This window comes from Heloderma suspectum, chromosome 3 (assembly GCF_057233095.1).
Source record: "Heloderma suspectum isolate Gila_16-S chromosome 3, 16-S_ref, whole genome shotgun sequence".
Lineage (NCBI taxonomy): Eukaryota > Metazoa > Chordata > Lepidosauria > Squamata > Helodermatidae > Heloderma > Heloderma suspectum.
Window position 1 is genome coordinate 88,242,647 of NC_139460.1, and position 17,729 is coordinate 88,260,375.

Consider the following 17,729-nt stretch of genomic DNA (forward strand, 5'->3'; position numbering starts at 1 on the left):
CCCGAGTTGGGAGATACGGCTTACCTTTGAGGCCGACTCTCCTGACCCACTCAAGTTCCATGGCTTGAGGGGGTGTGTGACAGGGGAAGGCCTCCTGGCCCAGAATTGGGCAGATCTACGGGGTGGCGACTGACGAAGCCACGCCCCAGACATTGTATGTCTCACCCAGCACAAGGCCAGAATAGCTGGTGTAGTGATGTGCCTGCCTGTGCTTGCCTTCGCAGATTGTTCCGTGTCAATAAATGTGGCCCGATTTTACACCAAATCTACTCGTGTTGTCTCGTCATTTCTCCCCCCCTTTCACCCGCAAGTACCCTCTCCCTGCATCTGGCTTGCCTGGCTGCGGGAGGGATTTTGCGGGGGGGGGGGAGGAGGAGACATGTGTGAAGGCCATTGGTGTTCGCCTCTGTCATCAGGAGGGGGGGCTTGCCTTCGCAGATTGTTCCGTGTCAATAAATGTGGCCCGATTTTACACCAAATCTACTCATGTTGTCTCGTCGTTTCTCCCCCCCCCCCTTTCACCTGCAAGTGCATTTTCTACTCAGTTCATCAATTTCAATAGGAGGTTTATGTCTGAATCATATGGTGGCATGTGAATGGATTTTAAATAGATATGGATTAGATTATATTTGGTCCCTTCAGAATCAACTCAGTCTTGTACAAATTTTCTCAGAAGCAAGTTCCACTTCAGGGGAACTTACTGCCAAGAAAGTGTGAATAGGTTTGCAGTCTAACATTCTAATTATACACAGCTGCAAAGGTTTGCTTTATTTAAAAGATGACGTTTAGGTGTAATTCATTGCAATGCCTCTATATCAGCAATACGTAAGGTTAGTATATCTGCACATCTACAATTTCCTTAGCTTGCTGACCAGCCTATGTAATAATGAGGCAGTAATGGGTTGGATGAGGAGTCAATAAACCATAACCGAAACCCGACAAGATGGGAGGCGCTATTGGTGGGCAGTTTCTGGGTCCAGAAGTGGGGAAATGGCCTGTTCTGGATGGGGTTGCACTCACCCTGAAGGAGCATGTGTGTAGCTTGGGAGTACTCCTGGATCCATCTTCATCATGTGAAGCACAAGAGTGCCTGCTTTAAGCTCTACCTGGTTTGCCAGTATGGCCCTTCCTGGCCAGGGATAACCTGGCTGCAGTGACTCATGCCTTAGTAACCTCATATTGGGAGTTGTAATGTGCTCTATATGGGGCTGCCCTTGAAGACAGTTTGGAGTCTTCCGCTGGTGCAGAATACCACCGCTTGGTTATTGAGGGGCATGCAAAGCTGGAGTCGTATTACATTTATTCTCTATGATCTGCACTGGCTGCCTATTTGCTTCTGCGCCTACTTCAAGGTATCGATGTTGACAAGTAAGGCCCTAGTCACCTTGTGGCCCAACTACTCGTTGGAGAACCTATCCTGGTATTTATCAGCTGGGCTTTGAGATCTTTGAAGGGGCCCTTCTCATGTTCCTATTTATGAGTAATGCCAAGGGAGTAGTGTCCCAAGTGAAGGCCTTCTTGGTTGTGGCATCCTTGTTATGGAACTCCCTTCCTTTGGAAGTGCATCAGATATCTTCAGTAACTCAGTTTTGTCAGTTGCTTAAGACATACCTCTTCAAGCAGACATTTGGGTCCTTTTGATGAGATCTTTGAGTCTTCTGTTTGTTGAACTGTCTTTGGTATGTTTTATCTTGCTGCTGTTTGGATTTGAGGAATTTTTAGAGTTTTAAAAGTATTGTTTTATTATTGTTTGTATTTTGTATTGTTATTTTATTTGTAAACTGCTTTGTGATTTGTTATGAAGAGCGGTATATAAATATAATAAATACATATAAAACTTCTTAACATCAACCTTCACATGACTGATAACATTTATTTCATATCTTTACAAATATTACTAGAAACCACTTCACCATACATTCAATAATACGAGAACACCATCAGAAGTAAAAATATCTTATTTTCAGACAGCAGCAATTCAGCTTCTATGAGCCAAGCCTGGTAGTAAAGATAAAAAACATTAAAGCCCAACTTTAAATTCTGACAATACCTTAATCAGAGTTTCTGATGTACGGACTTACAGTTGGATTTCTTTCTTAAAGCAAAAGACAAAAATTATCATATTTAGCAAGAATGGTACAGAGGTCTTCTCTGGCTATAACTCAACAATGTCAATGTGACAGTGTCAAGAAATTCATTTTCTTTCTGTGTTTTAGCAGCCTGTAAAAGTTCCATTCAGTAAGGCTGGGCCTGCATGTACTCATTAGGCCATCTTTGGGTGTAAAATGTATTGTCCCAGGCTTCAAGGTTAGTGTAGAACTCTCAGTAAATGGGTTGAACGAGTTCAGCTGAGTGTTGGTGGGAACTTTCTGTGCCCCACACCCACACCCCAGAAAGCCTGGGAAGCCAGTTTCAGCTTGTGATTGGCTAATAAGGATCACTTAGCTTTGCTAAAGGTTTTTGGGTATAAAACCAAGGGGCGGGGGTAAGAAGCTGTCTTTTCTCTTTGTCTGGTTTTGGTTTGCCCTTTCCATTGTCTGCTTTGGACTGTCGGCTCTCTGACGTCCTGTTCTATGGAAGACCCATGCCACTGGTAAGTATAGACAGGTTTAATCAATTTTGCTGTTTTCCCCCCTTAAGTATTGTTTCCAAATATTGGTATGTTATCCCCTTTCCTTTTTACCTTTCTATGAATACTTACCACCTATGTGTGCTTCATTCCAATTAAGCCTTGGTACTAAGTCCAGAGCTTTCCTATTAGTTATTGCTACTGTTTAAGGCAATAATGCAGATGATACCACCCTAATGACAGAAAGCGAAGAGGATCTAAAGAGCCTCTTGTTGAGGGTGAAAGAGGAAAGTGCAAAAGCTGGTTTGAAACTCAACATTAAAAAAACAAAGATCATGGCATCTGGCCCTATCACTTCCTGGCATATAGAAGGGGAAGAAATGGAAGCAGTGACAGATTTTACTTTCTTAGGCTCCAAGATCACTGCAGACGGTGACTGTAGCCATGAAATTAAAAGACGCTTGCTCCTTGGAAGGAAAGCTATGGCAAACCTAGACAGCATAGTAAGAAGCAGAGACATCACCTTGCCGACAAAGGTCCGTCTAATCAAAGCTATGGTTTTCCCAGTAGTAATGTATGGCTGTGAGAGCTGGACTATAAGGAAGGCTGAGTGCCGAAGAATTGATGCTTTCGAACTGTGGTGCTGGAGAAGACTCTTATGAGTCCCCTGGACTGCAAGGAGGTCAAATCAGTCGATCCTAAAGGAAATCAACCCTGAGTGCTCATTGGAAGGACAGATACTGAAGCTGAAGCTCAAATATTTTGGCCACCTAATGCGAAGAGAAAACTCTCTGGAAAAGACCCTGATGCTGGGAAAGACTGAAGGCAAAAGGAGAAGGGGACGACAGAGGATGAGATGGCTAGATAGCATCACGGATGCAATGAATATGAACTTGAGCACACTCCGGGAGAGAGCGCAGGACAGGAAGGCCTGGCGTGCTATGGTCCATGGGTTCACGAAGAGTCGGACACGAGTGAACGACTGAACAACAACTGTTTAAGGCAGGGGTCCCCAACCTTTTTGGACCACAGGCACATTTTGGAATTTGAGATACTGCTGTGGGCACCACCACAAAATGCCTTATCAGTGGGTCGCCACTTTGGCGTCTACCTTTCATGTCTGCAGATCTTAGGTTGCACCTTATTCAGCAAAAACTGTTGCTTTGTGTCTGTTGGACACTACAATGTCTCTTTAATAAGCGATTGTCTAATTCTGTTTATTGCTGGAAGCGCAATACAGATAATGCTTCTTTTAAACATATGTTTTGGCAATGTCCAGTAGTTGCTTCTTTTGCAGGGAGGTTATTACATGGAAAAAAATTGTAATGGAACAGTCTTTAATATTCACCGATGTACATGCGCTTTTAAATTATTTACTTGCGTCATGACAATTAACAAATGGTCAGTGCTGCACTCTTTTGACAGCTAAAAGTCTGATATTACAACATTGAAAGGATAAACACTCACCTTCAATGCACTGGATTGAGGACCTTACAATGTTTTCAGTATTTGAAAGAATGGCATATAGACACCACCTTCAAATGGATACTCATTTGGATATTTGGTCCACTTTTGTTGCCCATGTATAATTGCTAGAAAGTTATATGCATTTCGTATAAATCCATGTATGCATTTTCTTAAAAATGGGAATTTAAAAAAAAACCCTTTGTGTGCCTGTGGGTACCACACTGGGAACCCATTTGTGGGTGCTATTGGAGGCACCCACAGGCACTATGTTCAGGACCCCTGGTTTAAAGTTTCAAGTCTAGGGCTTTGAAATAGAAGGTGTCAGCTTGGGCCCTTGTTCCATAAGCCTTAGGAATGTCCTGTAAGGTCTGAGAGTCCCCTGGCTCAGGCTGAGCTAGATGTCAGGGGTGGCAGCACCCTACCTTGCTGGATTGGTGTTCAATTTGAGCAACCTTTTCTCTCTCCCTACACTGCTGTGAATTAGGGGACCCTACTTCTTCCCTTCACAGACAGTATTTCACAAAATTCAGGATGAAGCCACTTCGTTACTTTCCAGATCTCTTATATACATTAGCTAGAGGCCACACTGAAGGGGTAACGTATCTTAAGCCTTTGCAGATTTGAAAATATTCCATTTTTGCCAGATCTTTACTGCTGATGTCATACTTAAGTAAACTACTGCCAAATTGAAAAGGTTCTCTGGAGCATTCTTTATAAGACAGAGAGTCTATATATTTAAAGCCACCCACCTGCTTCACACCAATCCCCTATAACTCTGAGACCCAAAAGGATATTTGCTATGACATATTCTAAGGTTGAAACTGAATCCAAATCAGTCAGTTTCTTTAATTACCCCAAGTACAGATGGTTCAGGCATCATGTACAAAAAAATCAATCGTATTGTTGCTAGACTTCAGATGATGTTTGAGTCTCTAGATTCTATTCTAAAAATATATGCATCAATCAAACTATCAAGTGCGTTACAAGAGGAAAACGTCAAAATGATTTCATGTAAGCTGAGATCTGGAACATATTTACGTTTAGCGTGAACTGAAATCAATAGGACTTAATTCCAGGTAAATGGGGTCAAGACTGAGGGATAAATGACCTTTCCTACATAGCCTTTGCAGTCTACAATCCTAAGGGCCATGAATTAGTGGATTTCTCATAGCTTAAACAGGAACCCTATTCAGACATTCAATCCCTTGTGCGATTAGAAGAGTGTGAGGTGGAACAGGGCTGCACTCACTAGCCTGCTCCATCTGTCATGCCCCTGCCACCCTCCATGCGTTGGAGAAGGTGATCTCAAACAAGGAGCCTCAAGGCTCCTCACACAGGTTTCTAAGGCACATGCAGCACAAGCTCCCTGTTTCAGACTCTCCCCTCCAGTGTGGGGGGGGGAGGGGATCTGACGGTAGGGCCAGCAAGTACAGGCCCACTCTTCGTCTCATGAGATAGTAATTGTATGAGTGCCTGAAAAGGGCCAAGAAGCACGCAGAATATTTGTTTCCATCTCCAGAAACACCTGTGAAAATCCTGTGCCTATATGGTCCACAGGCCAAGCTGAAGGGCTTTCAGTTTGTCTGTTACTTAATTTTTTAATTAATTTTTAAACCATGCAGTAACTGAAATTATCTGGGCAGTGTACACCTTGAAAACGTGACATACAAAATGGCAAGAAAAATGATACGCATTTTTCAACATGTGAATGTTATGCAAGAAAGGTAGCACAGTAGAAATCTCACTCAAATGGAGCTGACAACTTTGTCTTCCTTACCTTCCACATTTCCAGACTTGTTTGCAACTGGGATGAGAAAATGGGTCAAACATGACACATGTACTTCAAAATAAAAACATTTCCAAAAATTAGAAACAAAGAACTCCTTAGTGCAGATGCTGTTGTAGGCATACATTATGAAGACAAAGGATTTTACTACAGGATGGGATTATCATGCTCAACTCTCTCCTTTTTATACAAATAGTTTATAGAGGATGGTTACAAGAATAAGTTGAATTCGTAACCTACAGTCAAAGTTTAAAGAACAAAGAAGCACACCTCAGCAATGCTATTATTTGTTATTATCCTCCTCATGTGCCATATACCTGAGAGCACAAACAGAGCATAGTCACAAAAGTGGCAAGATATACCAATCCCAGATGTAGTATTATAGCCATCATCATGACTAGTAGCTATTTATAGTCCTATCTGCCATTACCCCCCCCCCCTTTTAAAGCCATCTTAGCCAGTGGCCATCACCACATCTTGAGACAGCGAATTCCATAGTTTATACAATATTTGAAGAGGTACGTCCCTTTGTCCATCCTGAATCTCTCACCATTCAGCTTCTCTAGCAATGCGTACAAAACATTTATTATAACTTTTGAAAGAAATATATCTTGGGCTACACATGCATAATTGGAGGGTTCTGAGGATGAGTAACACCATGGAACAAAAAGCAGAAGCAAAATATCAGAATGTGGGGAAATGACATCTGGTTTAAATGGCATAAACATTTGAAAAACTGCATTATTTACTATTAGTCATTGAGCAAAATACCAGTTGCAAATTGCGCTACAGATCTATTTCTGAGACTGAGGGGGAAAATATAGCAGAATTATATGACTGCAGAATAAAAGGAAAGATGATGAAAAAAGATCATACAAAGTGGGGGGGGTGTTTTTAAAATGAATAGAGAAGGAAACATACATCTAAGGAAAAACAAATGGAAGAAAAGAAGACAATGGTAATTAGAAAGCCGTAGATAAATCATTCAAGTTAAGAGAGAAGTAGTTATTAAATAGAAAATAATAGGCCTGTTTGGATGTAACGATGGCATTTGGCGGCGATTTGTGGGATAATTAATTAATCCATGCATTACAGGGGTGCATGCAAGCCACTTCCAATTTCCAGCAACAATGTATGAATGCAGCATTTGTAGGTTGTTTTCATGATGTCTGAACCCTGGCACTTGGGGTGCTTCATGGGCTAAACAAAACAACCCCAAATTAACCCATGGTTTGTTTTTCAACAGAAAATTGGCACAAGGAGCCGAGCAGATCTTGAGCATATTTGTACTGGGGATCCACAATTGCTTTCTCTCCAAGATAAAGGTTGCCAGGTTAAGCATGCTTTTTAAATAGTGGAGGGGGCAATCCTATGGCCGCTAGACAGCGGCTAGATGGCCATAGGATATCTGGTTTTCCGGGAACTGACTTTGGAGCCCACGCTCCAAGGTCGGTTCCCAGAGAACTGACCTCCCTCCACTTCCATGCTGCCTTGGAGGCAGCGCAGAAAAGCCCTGTGCACTGCGCTCACAAGAGGAGCGCGGAGCAGCTGAAAAGGGGTGTTCCCGGAGGGCGTTCTGGGGCAGGGAGGGCGGAAATGCCTGTATGACACATCCAGTGTGTCGTACAACAGCATCCTCCCCCGCCATGCCCTCCCACAGCTAGACAGCCGCAATCAGCTGTCTAGCTGAAAAAGCAAGGCAGGAGAAGTGTGGAGGGGAAAATCCCCTCCGTGCTTCTCCTGCCCTGCACTGGACCGAGTTCGGAGGTGGCCGCCTATAGGATTGAGCCCTTAAACTACCAAATAGTTTGGCCCTCAGTTACAACGAAAGCTGTGAAACTGACCACAGTAGAACAGAACATGGCCTTTAAAAGAGAAATGAATGCAGACCCACAATGCCTAATACTGAGATTCTGACATTTAAAAATAATAAGAAACATCTATGAACCCCAAGCTGCTGCCTCTCCGCCTTAAAAAACCCTATTGACCCACATCTTTTAAAAACTTGTACCTTAACCCGACTACCACCTCCATGAATAGAGAACACAAAATTCAGAATTCTACAAAAAGAAGCCAACACAAAATGCAGAATGTTTGTCAGGTGCACAAATTTAGTAAACTGATGTGAAACTGTTGTATATACGTTGAGGTTTTGTTTGTTGGCCTCAGACTCAGATTTTGTAGCATACAATGTTCAGTGCAATTTGCTGCAACACACCTTTTGAAGTTCTTGAGCTGTTTTAAGATTATTTTTAAGTCCATAAAAACAATGTTTGACCAAGTGGTTTGTGGGCTTTTTGACATAATAGCTACTAATGAAGCCTCATTTCAGCAGTAGAAATCACAAATATTAGAAATCCATGTCCGATGCAGAACATAAGCTTTAAGGTGGCTCAAAACTGCCATCTTGTGGTAATTTGTTTTTCGGAAATCACGTTTAAATAACTTTTGGAAAAAATAGGGATTATATCATATTGGAATATTCTAAAAGTTGCAGACACACTGAAAAGCCAGAATTGGGGGTGGGGCAGGGGAATTAGATGTGCACATAAGTTGTGCTCTGAAGAATTTACAGTTGAAAGGAATGCACTATGTTTAGTACAGATATCAGCTTTCAAAACATGATTGAGTTAGAAGCCAGTTATACAAAACTTACTGGAACGAAAAAAAACAAACTTCCCAGTTAGAGAGGGGGAAAAAATTGGAAAGACCAAGGATTGTAAGAAAGCTACATGTCCAACAAGAGGGTAATATCCAAGGAAATAAGATGTATCTATTTTTTCCATGAAAACATGAAGGTGTGCGCATGCATGCGCACCCCCACAGCATGTTAATATATAATTCGTAATGTTCTTTTATTTTTATTAGTGTCTTTTAAAAATATCTTTAATGTTGTCTTCTGCATTGATGGTTTACTGTAACCAAATTAAGGACGAACTACAATTCCATAATCACATTTCAATTATGTTATTCAGATATTTTTATTTTTTAAAACTCGTAGTTGTAATGATATGTAATCTTCTAATATTAACTGAAAAGTCTTTTTTATTGCTAAACTATCAAACAAAAACAAGAAAGCAGTTCAAAGGAACAATAAATGAAATTGGGAAATTGTTAATATGTTATTCTACAAAATACAGAACCCAGGTACCTCTAAATGTCATAACATAGTCGCTATATTTTTTCTAAAGGTGTAGCCATGTTAGTTTGCTGCAGCAAAAACAGAGGATTGTAACACCATTAAGCCTAAAACACTTATATGGCATAAGCTTTTGTGCAGTAGAGTCCACTTCAACACATGGAAAATAAATTTGCTGAAATGGGGTCTTGTCAACGAAAGCTTATGCCACAGTAAATTTCTTAGGGTGTAATCCTATGGCCACTAGACAGTGGCTAGACGGCCATAAGGTTTTTTGGTTTTCGGGAACCAAACTTGAAACCAGCACTCCAATGATGGTTCCCAGAAATCTGCCTCCCTGCCTTCTCCCCCGCTGACTCGTAGGTGATGCAGTTCGTCCCCAGCTCCGCGCTTGGAGGGGAAAAGGGGGCATTCCTGGGGTTGGGGAGGGGTGGGGACAGCAGAAGCACCTGTATAATGCCTCCCATGAGCCGTCCAGCCTCTTCACTCCCACTCCAAACAGCTCTGGCTAGACAGTGGAAATCAGCCGTCAAGCCACAAATGCAGGGCAGCCGGAGTGCAGAGGAGAAGATCCCCTCTGCGCCTCTGCCCACCCTGCATTGATAGTTGGTCACCTCCAAGTTTGGAGGCGGCTGACTATCCCCACAGGATTGTGCCCTTTGTCTTTAAGGTACCATAAGACTCTTCATTTTGTTTCACAAAATTCGTCTAGAAAAAAAGAATAGTTCTGCCAAGATTTCACTACTGGTTATTGGTTAGGATTAGTAAACATATTTGTTAACTTCTGCCACATAAAAAGTATAAGGGTAGTCTGCACTATGGAATTGCAAACACCTGAAAACAGTGTGGACACTCTTGGTGAATATGCATGTTCTCCAGCTTCATAGAGATTCTGAGTCAAAATGTCAAGGTGAAACAGTAAATCTTAAGAATGGTTATATACTACATTTATATCCTACATGGACCTTCAAACAATATATAGATTTAGCTTCTGTTGGTGTGCACATGGTGGGTATAATGCCTGAGCTGGTTCTTGTCTAATCTTTAAACAAGCAAGACTAGCTTTATATATTTTTAGGCTCCTTGCTACTGTATTTATTTACTGATGCCTTGTATGATAGTTATGATCTCATTATTTTTGAAGTTCTGCAAGCTGCCTTGAACATTAATGGAAAGGTAAGGCATAAATGCTTTAAAGAAAAGAAAACAAGGCAGAGATCCGAGCTACTTTAAGCAAGCTCCAAAGGTTTGCATATCTAGTGGCTGTTTGTTTCAACACTTCTCCGACATCCCAAACTGTTTTCAAAACATCCCTGAGTTCCAAAGTGAGTTGCTATGTGTTGAACTGCTGCTCAGGAGATCAAAGCCCAAAGGCCCATTGAGTGCAACTACACAGAGCTAGTTGCATAGTTCTTTGCATTCTGCTTTACTATTACTATTTTAGTAATTTCAATACGTATATACAGCACATTTTAAGCAAATAATTTATTTACTGTAAGACCATGTGACAGAGATACAGACATAGGAAACAGACTGTATGGCAGACCCAGATCCCAACTCTGCCCCTATATCAACTTTGGCATCGCTATTACAGGACCTAATAATGTCATCTGCAACATCAGGATTGTATACAGCTGCTCAGCTTCCAATGTGATATATGCCATCAGCCAGCAATGCGCCTTCCCCAACATGGTGCCTTACAAATATTTTGGACTACAACTCCAATCATCCCTGACCAGGTTGGGGTTGATGGAAGTTGAAATCAAAAACATCTGGAGGACACCATTTTGAGGAAGGCTGCCCTACAGTATTCTATATAAGACAAAAAGGCCAGTCTCTACACAAAGTAATAAATCGACAGAAATCTGACATCAGAAATGGCAATATTCAAAAACCAGTAGGGGAAATTTTCAGTCTCCCAGGACATAATGACTGGGTTCGCACAACACGACAACCTATCATGGGCAGCCAGCCATGGTTGGTTGTCATGTTGCTCAAACCCAGAGCGGTTCCTGAGGGGTGGCTTATTTTTCAGCAACAAGCCATGACAAGAACCCATGGCTTGTTGTAGGGTCATTTTAACCCACGATGGATTGTGTCATCTGAACCTGGGAAACAGATTTTATCACGGGTTGCAACGACTGGCTGCAGAGCTGCGTGGCAAGAGCAGCAAAAAAGCCTATGTCGCTCACTTTTCGTGAGAGCACTTTGGAAAGGGCACTTTGGAAGGACTGTCACTCGTTTCCCAGCATTGTTTAAAAACCTTTTTTGGTGCCTCAAAAATGTGCAGTTGGGGTCGTAATTTTTTATTAGTATTTTTTTGTTGGTCTTTGGCAGTTGTGCAAGTGCAATCTTATGGCTGTCCGGTATGTGTAGCCTTGCCTGGTTAATTTTCTTGTCTGTTTCAGCTGTCAAAGGGAGACACCAAGGGGAGTAGATAACGCAAAAGGAAATTAACAAGACAAGGTTGCATGGGCTACTGTCAGGAGTGCCCTAGCTGCCTCTTACAGTCCCCTCCAAAAGCCGACTCAGGACACAGATGACGAGGATTCTTTCCAAGGCTTTATTCCTTTATTACTTTATGACTCTTACAGATACTAATCACTAGCAACTAAGCAAGGAACTGCACTGGGGATAGATAGCAGAGTAGCCTAAGCTCCAGGTAAGGCAGTTGGTCCCCGTTTGAAGGAGAACCGTGGGAAGACTCTGAACTTCTGGGCTATGGAGAGATCCTCCCTCTTATCCTTGGGTCCTCGGGACATGACCGTTGTTTTAGCGCCAAACAAGTGGAGCGCCTCCTTTCAGTGCCTTCCATCTGTTGCCACTCCCTGCGTCTGCGCCAAGTGTTCAGCAAGTCCCCCTCCAGCGCTCTCTCACTGCCAGGGTCACTATCTCTCTCAGGAATGCTGGCAGGAGGAATCTCTGCCAGCTGCTGTGCTTGTGAGAGATGAGCGAGCTCCTCTCACACGGATTGCTGTTCTTCCTCAGAATCAGAACTGCTCTGGGGCTCTATGGGCTCAGTTTCCACCCTGACAGCTACTTTGTGCACAGTTGTGAAGGACCAAGGGAGAAATAATACTAAAGCGAAGGAGGGACCTGGTAGCGCAATTCAGAAGCACTGAAAAAGGGGGGGGGAAGCCTAGTGCACTAAAAGTGGAGTGGGGAACAACAATATCTCTCCCTTTGCAATGTGATCCTCTCATTTTAAGTGTTGGACTGATCTGTTAAATCAGCTTATGTGATCACAAAACAACTGTTTTGGGAATGGCCACTGTTAATCAAATAATTATCAATGCCTGTACTTTCTGCATTTCAATTCCTTCTGACCTCACTGTTTACAATTCCCCTGCCCTGATGTGTGTCTCTGTGTGTGCGTGTATGTGTGCGTATAAATCAGGAAACACTTCATACATCCAATGAAGTGGACTGCGGACCACAAAATCTTATGCTGTGATAAATTTCAGAATCCCTATCAGTGTAATATCTTAATTAGGATAACTCAAAGGAAACAAAAATATGCAAGCTTGCGAGATCTCCAGATCTCTTAATTAGGCAAGATGTCACAAAAAGCTGGCTGGCGCAGTGGGGGAATAGGAGGTGGGGGGAAAAGGCTGGTACAGTTGTGGTCATGATGTTATTAATCTGCACAGTCAGAGTCTTAAGATGATATGGAGGAGGAGAGTTTGCAGACATTCAAACTGGGCTGTATCAGGTGATGTGAATGTTTCAGGTTTCTTCTGATGGAGAGATCTGGAAATCTCAAAAGCATGCACATTTTCTGTGATCACTGAGTTTGCCTAGTAAAGGTATTAACTAATATGGATTTAGGAATTTTTCTCATGGCCAGCACAGCTGCCTTTGTTTCATAGTAAATGCGTTAGTGTTTACAGTGCCACAAGACTCTGTTGTTTTTGCTGCATCAGACTAACATGTTTTACCCCACCCACCCGTGGAAATTTGCATGTAGTGTGATCCTTAATGCTGAACAAATTGATCTGAAAAAAGTTGTGTTGTATATATGTCCTGAAAAGTAAATGGAAGGGAACTTTGAGCACCCTGCAGTAAAGGAGTAGTTAATGCAGGTGTGCAAAGTTCCCTTTCATTTATTTACCCACCAGTAGATTTGCGCAAATTTACCTTTTTTTCTTCCCAGCCATCAAATTGATATATATTTCCCTGTCTCCAAAAATGCGCAAATTTCCATGACTTTTTTTAAAATAAAAATTAAAAGGAGACAGAAAGCGCTGGAGCAAATGGGTTTCTTCTAGAACTGTCAGGGACCCGCAATAACCAAAGCAGCAAGTGGAAGTGCAAAAAGAGGGGAGTTAAGATCTTCTCTTTTCCAAGTAGCTGGCGACTCAGGGAAGTGTTGAAAAGGTGGAGGACACTGAGAAGTGTCAGTTCAACACTTATAAGTGAGAGGATCACATCGCCAAGGCAGAGATATTGCCTCCCCTTCTTTCTATGCACCATGTTTTGCCACCATTTCCCCTTTTTGGTGCTTATCCATTGACAACTTGGAACTTGGTCCCCAGCAAATGTGTGCAAATTAGCCTAAATGCAGTCTTGCCTTGTCAGTTTCTATGTCTGTTACCTATTCCACTTCACCACTCCATTTGACAGCTGAAACAAACAAGGAAATTGACCAGGCAAGACTCCACATATTGGACAGCCGTGAGAGCGTGCTTGTGCTTGGACGAAAATGACGGACGAAAATGAGCTCGTATTTCTAAGAATCCAACCTGCAGAATCTACTGTGAAGTGACCCCCGCAGGCTGCACGGAGTCCATGGACTTTCAGATGATTTTTTTTTACTTTCCCAAAATTTACGCATATAAATTCGTAGGAAAATACGTACGTTTCTGCTGATGAAATGTTGAATGGAACGGGGGCAATACACTAAATGTTATGTACTAAGGTAAATTATGTAAATACTTATATAAATACGTAATTATTTACGTATTTTTCTGCATGACCAAAAAAATAATAACACATCTGTCTGTGGGTGGAAGTTGGAACAAAAGGCACCTGACAATCCGTGAATCACAGACGGAGCAGATTTTACACAGTCTGTACATCCCTAACACACACACACACATACGTAAAAAGGAATAGATATGCACAAATCTCTGGGGCTGAAAAAATAAAACATTTCGACCCTAACTGCACATTTTTGAGGCTCCTACATTTTTTTTAACCCTGTGGTGAACAAAAAGGGGTTGCAATCAGAGAGGGGAGCAGAAGACAAGGCAGGTTTTGCCGCCAAGGACACTGGGGGACCAGTGGGTGAATCATAGAATCACAGAATAGTAGGGTTGGAAGGGGCCTACAAGGCCATCGAGTCCAACCCCCTGCTCAATGCAGGAAGCCAAGTCAAAGCATCCCTGACAGATGGCTGTCCAGCCTCATCTTGAATGCCTCCAGTGTGGGAGAGCCCACTACCTCCCTAGGTAATTGGTTCCGTTGTCGTATTGGTCTAACAGTCAGGATGTTTCTCCTGATCTTCAGCCAGAATCTGGCTACCTGTAAGTTGAGCCCATTATTCCATGTCCTGCATTCTGGGATGATTGGGAAGAGATCCTGGCCTTCCTCTCTGTGACAACCTTACAAGTACTTGAAGAGTGCTATCATAGGATACTGGCCTCCTCAGTCTTCTCTTCTCAAGGCTAAACATGCCCAGTTCTTTCAGTCTCTCCTCATAGGGCTTTTGTTTCCAGTCCCCTGATCATCTTTGTTGCCCTCCTCTGAACCCTCTCCAGTTTGTCTGCATCCTTCTTAAAGTGTGGTGCCCAGAACTGGACACAGTACTCCAGATGAGGCCTAACCAGTGCTAAGTAGAGGGAAACTAGCACTTCCTGGGATTTGGAAGCTATGCTTCTATTAATGCAGCCCAAAAGAGCATTTGCCTTTTTTGCAGCCACATCACATCGTTGGATCATATTCAGCTTGTGATCGACAACAATTCCAAGATCCTTCTTGCTTGTAGTGTGGTTGAGCCACGTATCCCTCATCTTGTAACTGTGCATTTGGTTTCTTTTTCCTAGGTGCAGAACTTGGCATTTATCCCTATTAAATTGCATTCTGTTGTTTTCTGCCCAGCGCTCCAGTCTATCAAGATCAAATTCAGATCTATCAAGATTTGAATTTTGTTTCCGTCTTCCAAAGTATTAGCTATCCCGCCCAATTTTGTGTCATCTACAAATTTGATCAGCATTCCCTGCACCTCCTCCTCCCAACTCATTAAAAAAATGTTGAAGAGCACTGGGCCCAGGACTGAGTCCTGCGGTACCCCGTTCTTTACCTCCCCAAATTTTTTTTTAATTTTTTTTTTATGAAGGCGCACGGAAAGGAATTTACTGCTGGCTTCTCGCCCAAGCACAAACTCCCTTAATCTTGCAGCATGCAAGAAGGACGGGGAGAACAAGCCACGGTGAGCCCGAATGTCTGTTGGGGGCACAGTAGGTTGTTCCATGAACAACCCACACTCCATAACTTATTCGCAGGGTGGCTTCGTGTGTTTTGAGAACGCAGCCAATCTCTAGGCGATATGTGAAATCAGCAACTGAGTATTGGACAGCTATGGATGCTCACTTTGTAATAGGCTCGTTATATATACTTATCACTCAAATGCCATCTAGTCATACCACTGGTGAATATACAAACTATCAGGTCAAGAGCGATACTAATCAAGGGCAATTATGAACATATTCAAAGATATTTGTCTAATAATCACCATCTTTGTAAAAAATAGACCACAGCAATGTAAGAATGATGGTATTTTTGAAAGCTGCCTTTAAACCAAATATAAGCTCACCTTATCAGATGAGAGCAGATAAATAGGAGTTAATGGGGGAACTTCACTTAATTCGCAGCTCAAGCCAAGTAGTGTCAGGATTTCGGTAAGAACTTCGTATCTTCTGGCATTGCTTATTTTGAGTGAATTGAAATCACTCTTTGATCGACTGGATAAACTTTTGGCATCCACCTCCAAATGTACCTGTGAAGGCAGAAAAATTACACAATCTTGATTGAAAGTCCCTTTGAAGACCTTGTGCTTGATACATTAACTATGTAATCAACTGTTGTGTTACATCCTAACAGTATTTTAATTTCTTTATGCTAATCCTTTATCACCAGGCACTTCAGTTGTTTAAGAATGAATACATATTAAAATAATTCAGAAGGCAACAAGAATAATCCTGGGACAACGAATATTTACTAGGTGGTATCAGTTGGAATTGGATATTACCTTTTGCATCAATTAAAAGACTACATTATGGAATTACAACAGAATGATCAGTGGGAATGCTGTAGCACAGATGTCCATTCAACTTACAGACATGAGTTTGGATCCAAACCACTACATATAAAATTAGGCTTGCCCACTCATCCTTTCCCACTACCGACTCTTGCAATCCCTCGAAGGCCATTCCTTAGGTTCAAGGGACACGTCCGAGTAATGTGTAATGTGGTACAGGGGACAGCAGCTGAGGTAGGGTGGGGTGGGCTTATACCCCACCCCTGCTGTTCAAGCGAAGTGTCTTCCGTTCACACAAAGAGCATTTTGGATTCAAACCAGGCACAGCAACAAAACTTCATTCATGTCCTTGTATGAATAAGACACAGCTGGTATGAGCTGCAATCCAAAGTTGCAAAACATGATCAGTTTGCCTATGGTTTACCTTTTTTTTTTTTTTGCAAATAACATTATGTAATAATACATTGGAAAAACAACCACGAAAACTTTTGTGCAACATACCTGACAAAGAATGGCTTCTCCTCCACTATTTCCATATGGCAGGTGAACAGCCATCATAGCTTTATCGGGACTGTCCAAGTACAATAGTGGCTTCACAGGAGAAAGTTCTTCTGTAATTTCTCTTTCAAAAACTTTTCCACTGGTGTGAAGATGTAGTTTAATCTCATTGTTCTTAGCTTTTGAAAACACAATGGCCTGTATTGTGTCCATCATTTCATGTTTACTCTTTAGCTGTAAACCACCAAAAGTGAAAGAAGCAGAAAGTCCCAAAATCTTCCCACCTTTGGACATGAAAGCTAAAAATTGCTTGGACACAGCTTCAGAAATGGGCTGTGATGCAGCAATGATCAACAGCAATGCATTGTCAACCCAGGGCACACTCAGAACTTGTTTCTCTAACAACGGATAGATAGTGTAAGCATTAACATCAACACATTCCATGATGAGTGATTTTATTTCTTCAAATTTCCCTTTTTCAGAGTCAGAACCAACATAAATTAAAACATTAGGAGGTTTCCCGGTAAGATTTACTCTATTTCTTGTCAGGCAATTACCACCAACATCTTCCAAATTGCCTCTATAGTCATCAGAAAGATCTGGAACATTTTCTGCAGGGACAAATTTAACTGATTCAATTGTGCTATTCTCCAGTTTCAAGCACTCGACACAACTGGAAAGATGAAGGTGATGATGTTCACCAGTACCCATTTCCTTTTTAGATACTTGCTCAAGTTGTTCATGATGTTCATTTACTTTTTGCAGTTTGCATCTCTCTCTCTGCATTTCTTGATCATCACCTCCTGCATAATCAGCAGCTTCCGGATTAGCAGCAGTCTTAAAAGGAGAAACTTGAGTCAGTTCACCAAGCTGCGTCTTATTAGTATTTTCCTCTTTTTTGGTACTTGGTGTCAGCTCTAACTCTTCTGATTCTGATTTCTGTAGGTGCACAGCTGAGAAATTTTAAAGCAAATCATTAAACAAAATGTATAATAGCAGAATGTTGCCTTTA

The 17,729-nt window shown here is 42.0% G+C and overlaps 1 protein-coding gene across 2 annotated transcripts in view; it reads right to left on the minus strand.

The window, feature by feature from the left end:
• Positions 1–17,729, minus strand: part of HLCS (holocarboxylase synthetase) — a 164,994-nt gene that overhangs the window by 137,552 nt on the left and 9,713 nt on the right. Inside the window, exons 4-5 of one of the 2 annotated variants that reach the window (XM_084843708.1) lie at positions 16,721–17,670; positions 15,776–15,958 (exon numbers count right to left, since the gene is read on the minus strand). In XM_084843708.1, the coding sequence (XP_084699834.1) occupies positions 15,776–15,958; positions 16,721–17,670 (1,133 nt within the window). The remainder of the gene's footprint in view (positions 1–15,775; positions 15,959–16,720; positions 17,671–17,729) is intronic. The other variant, XM_084843709.1, reaches the window with a different exon arrangement.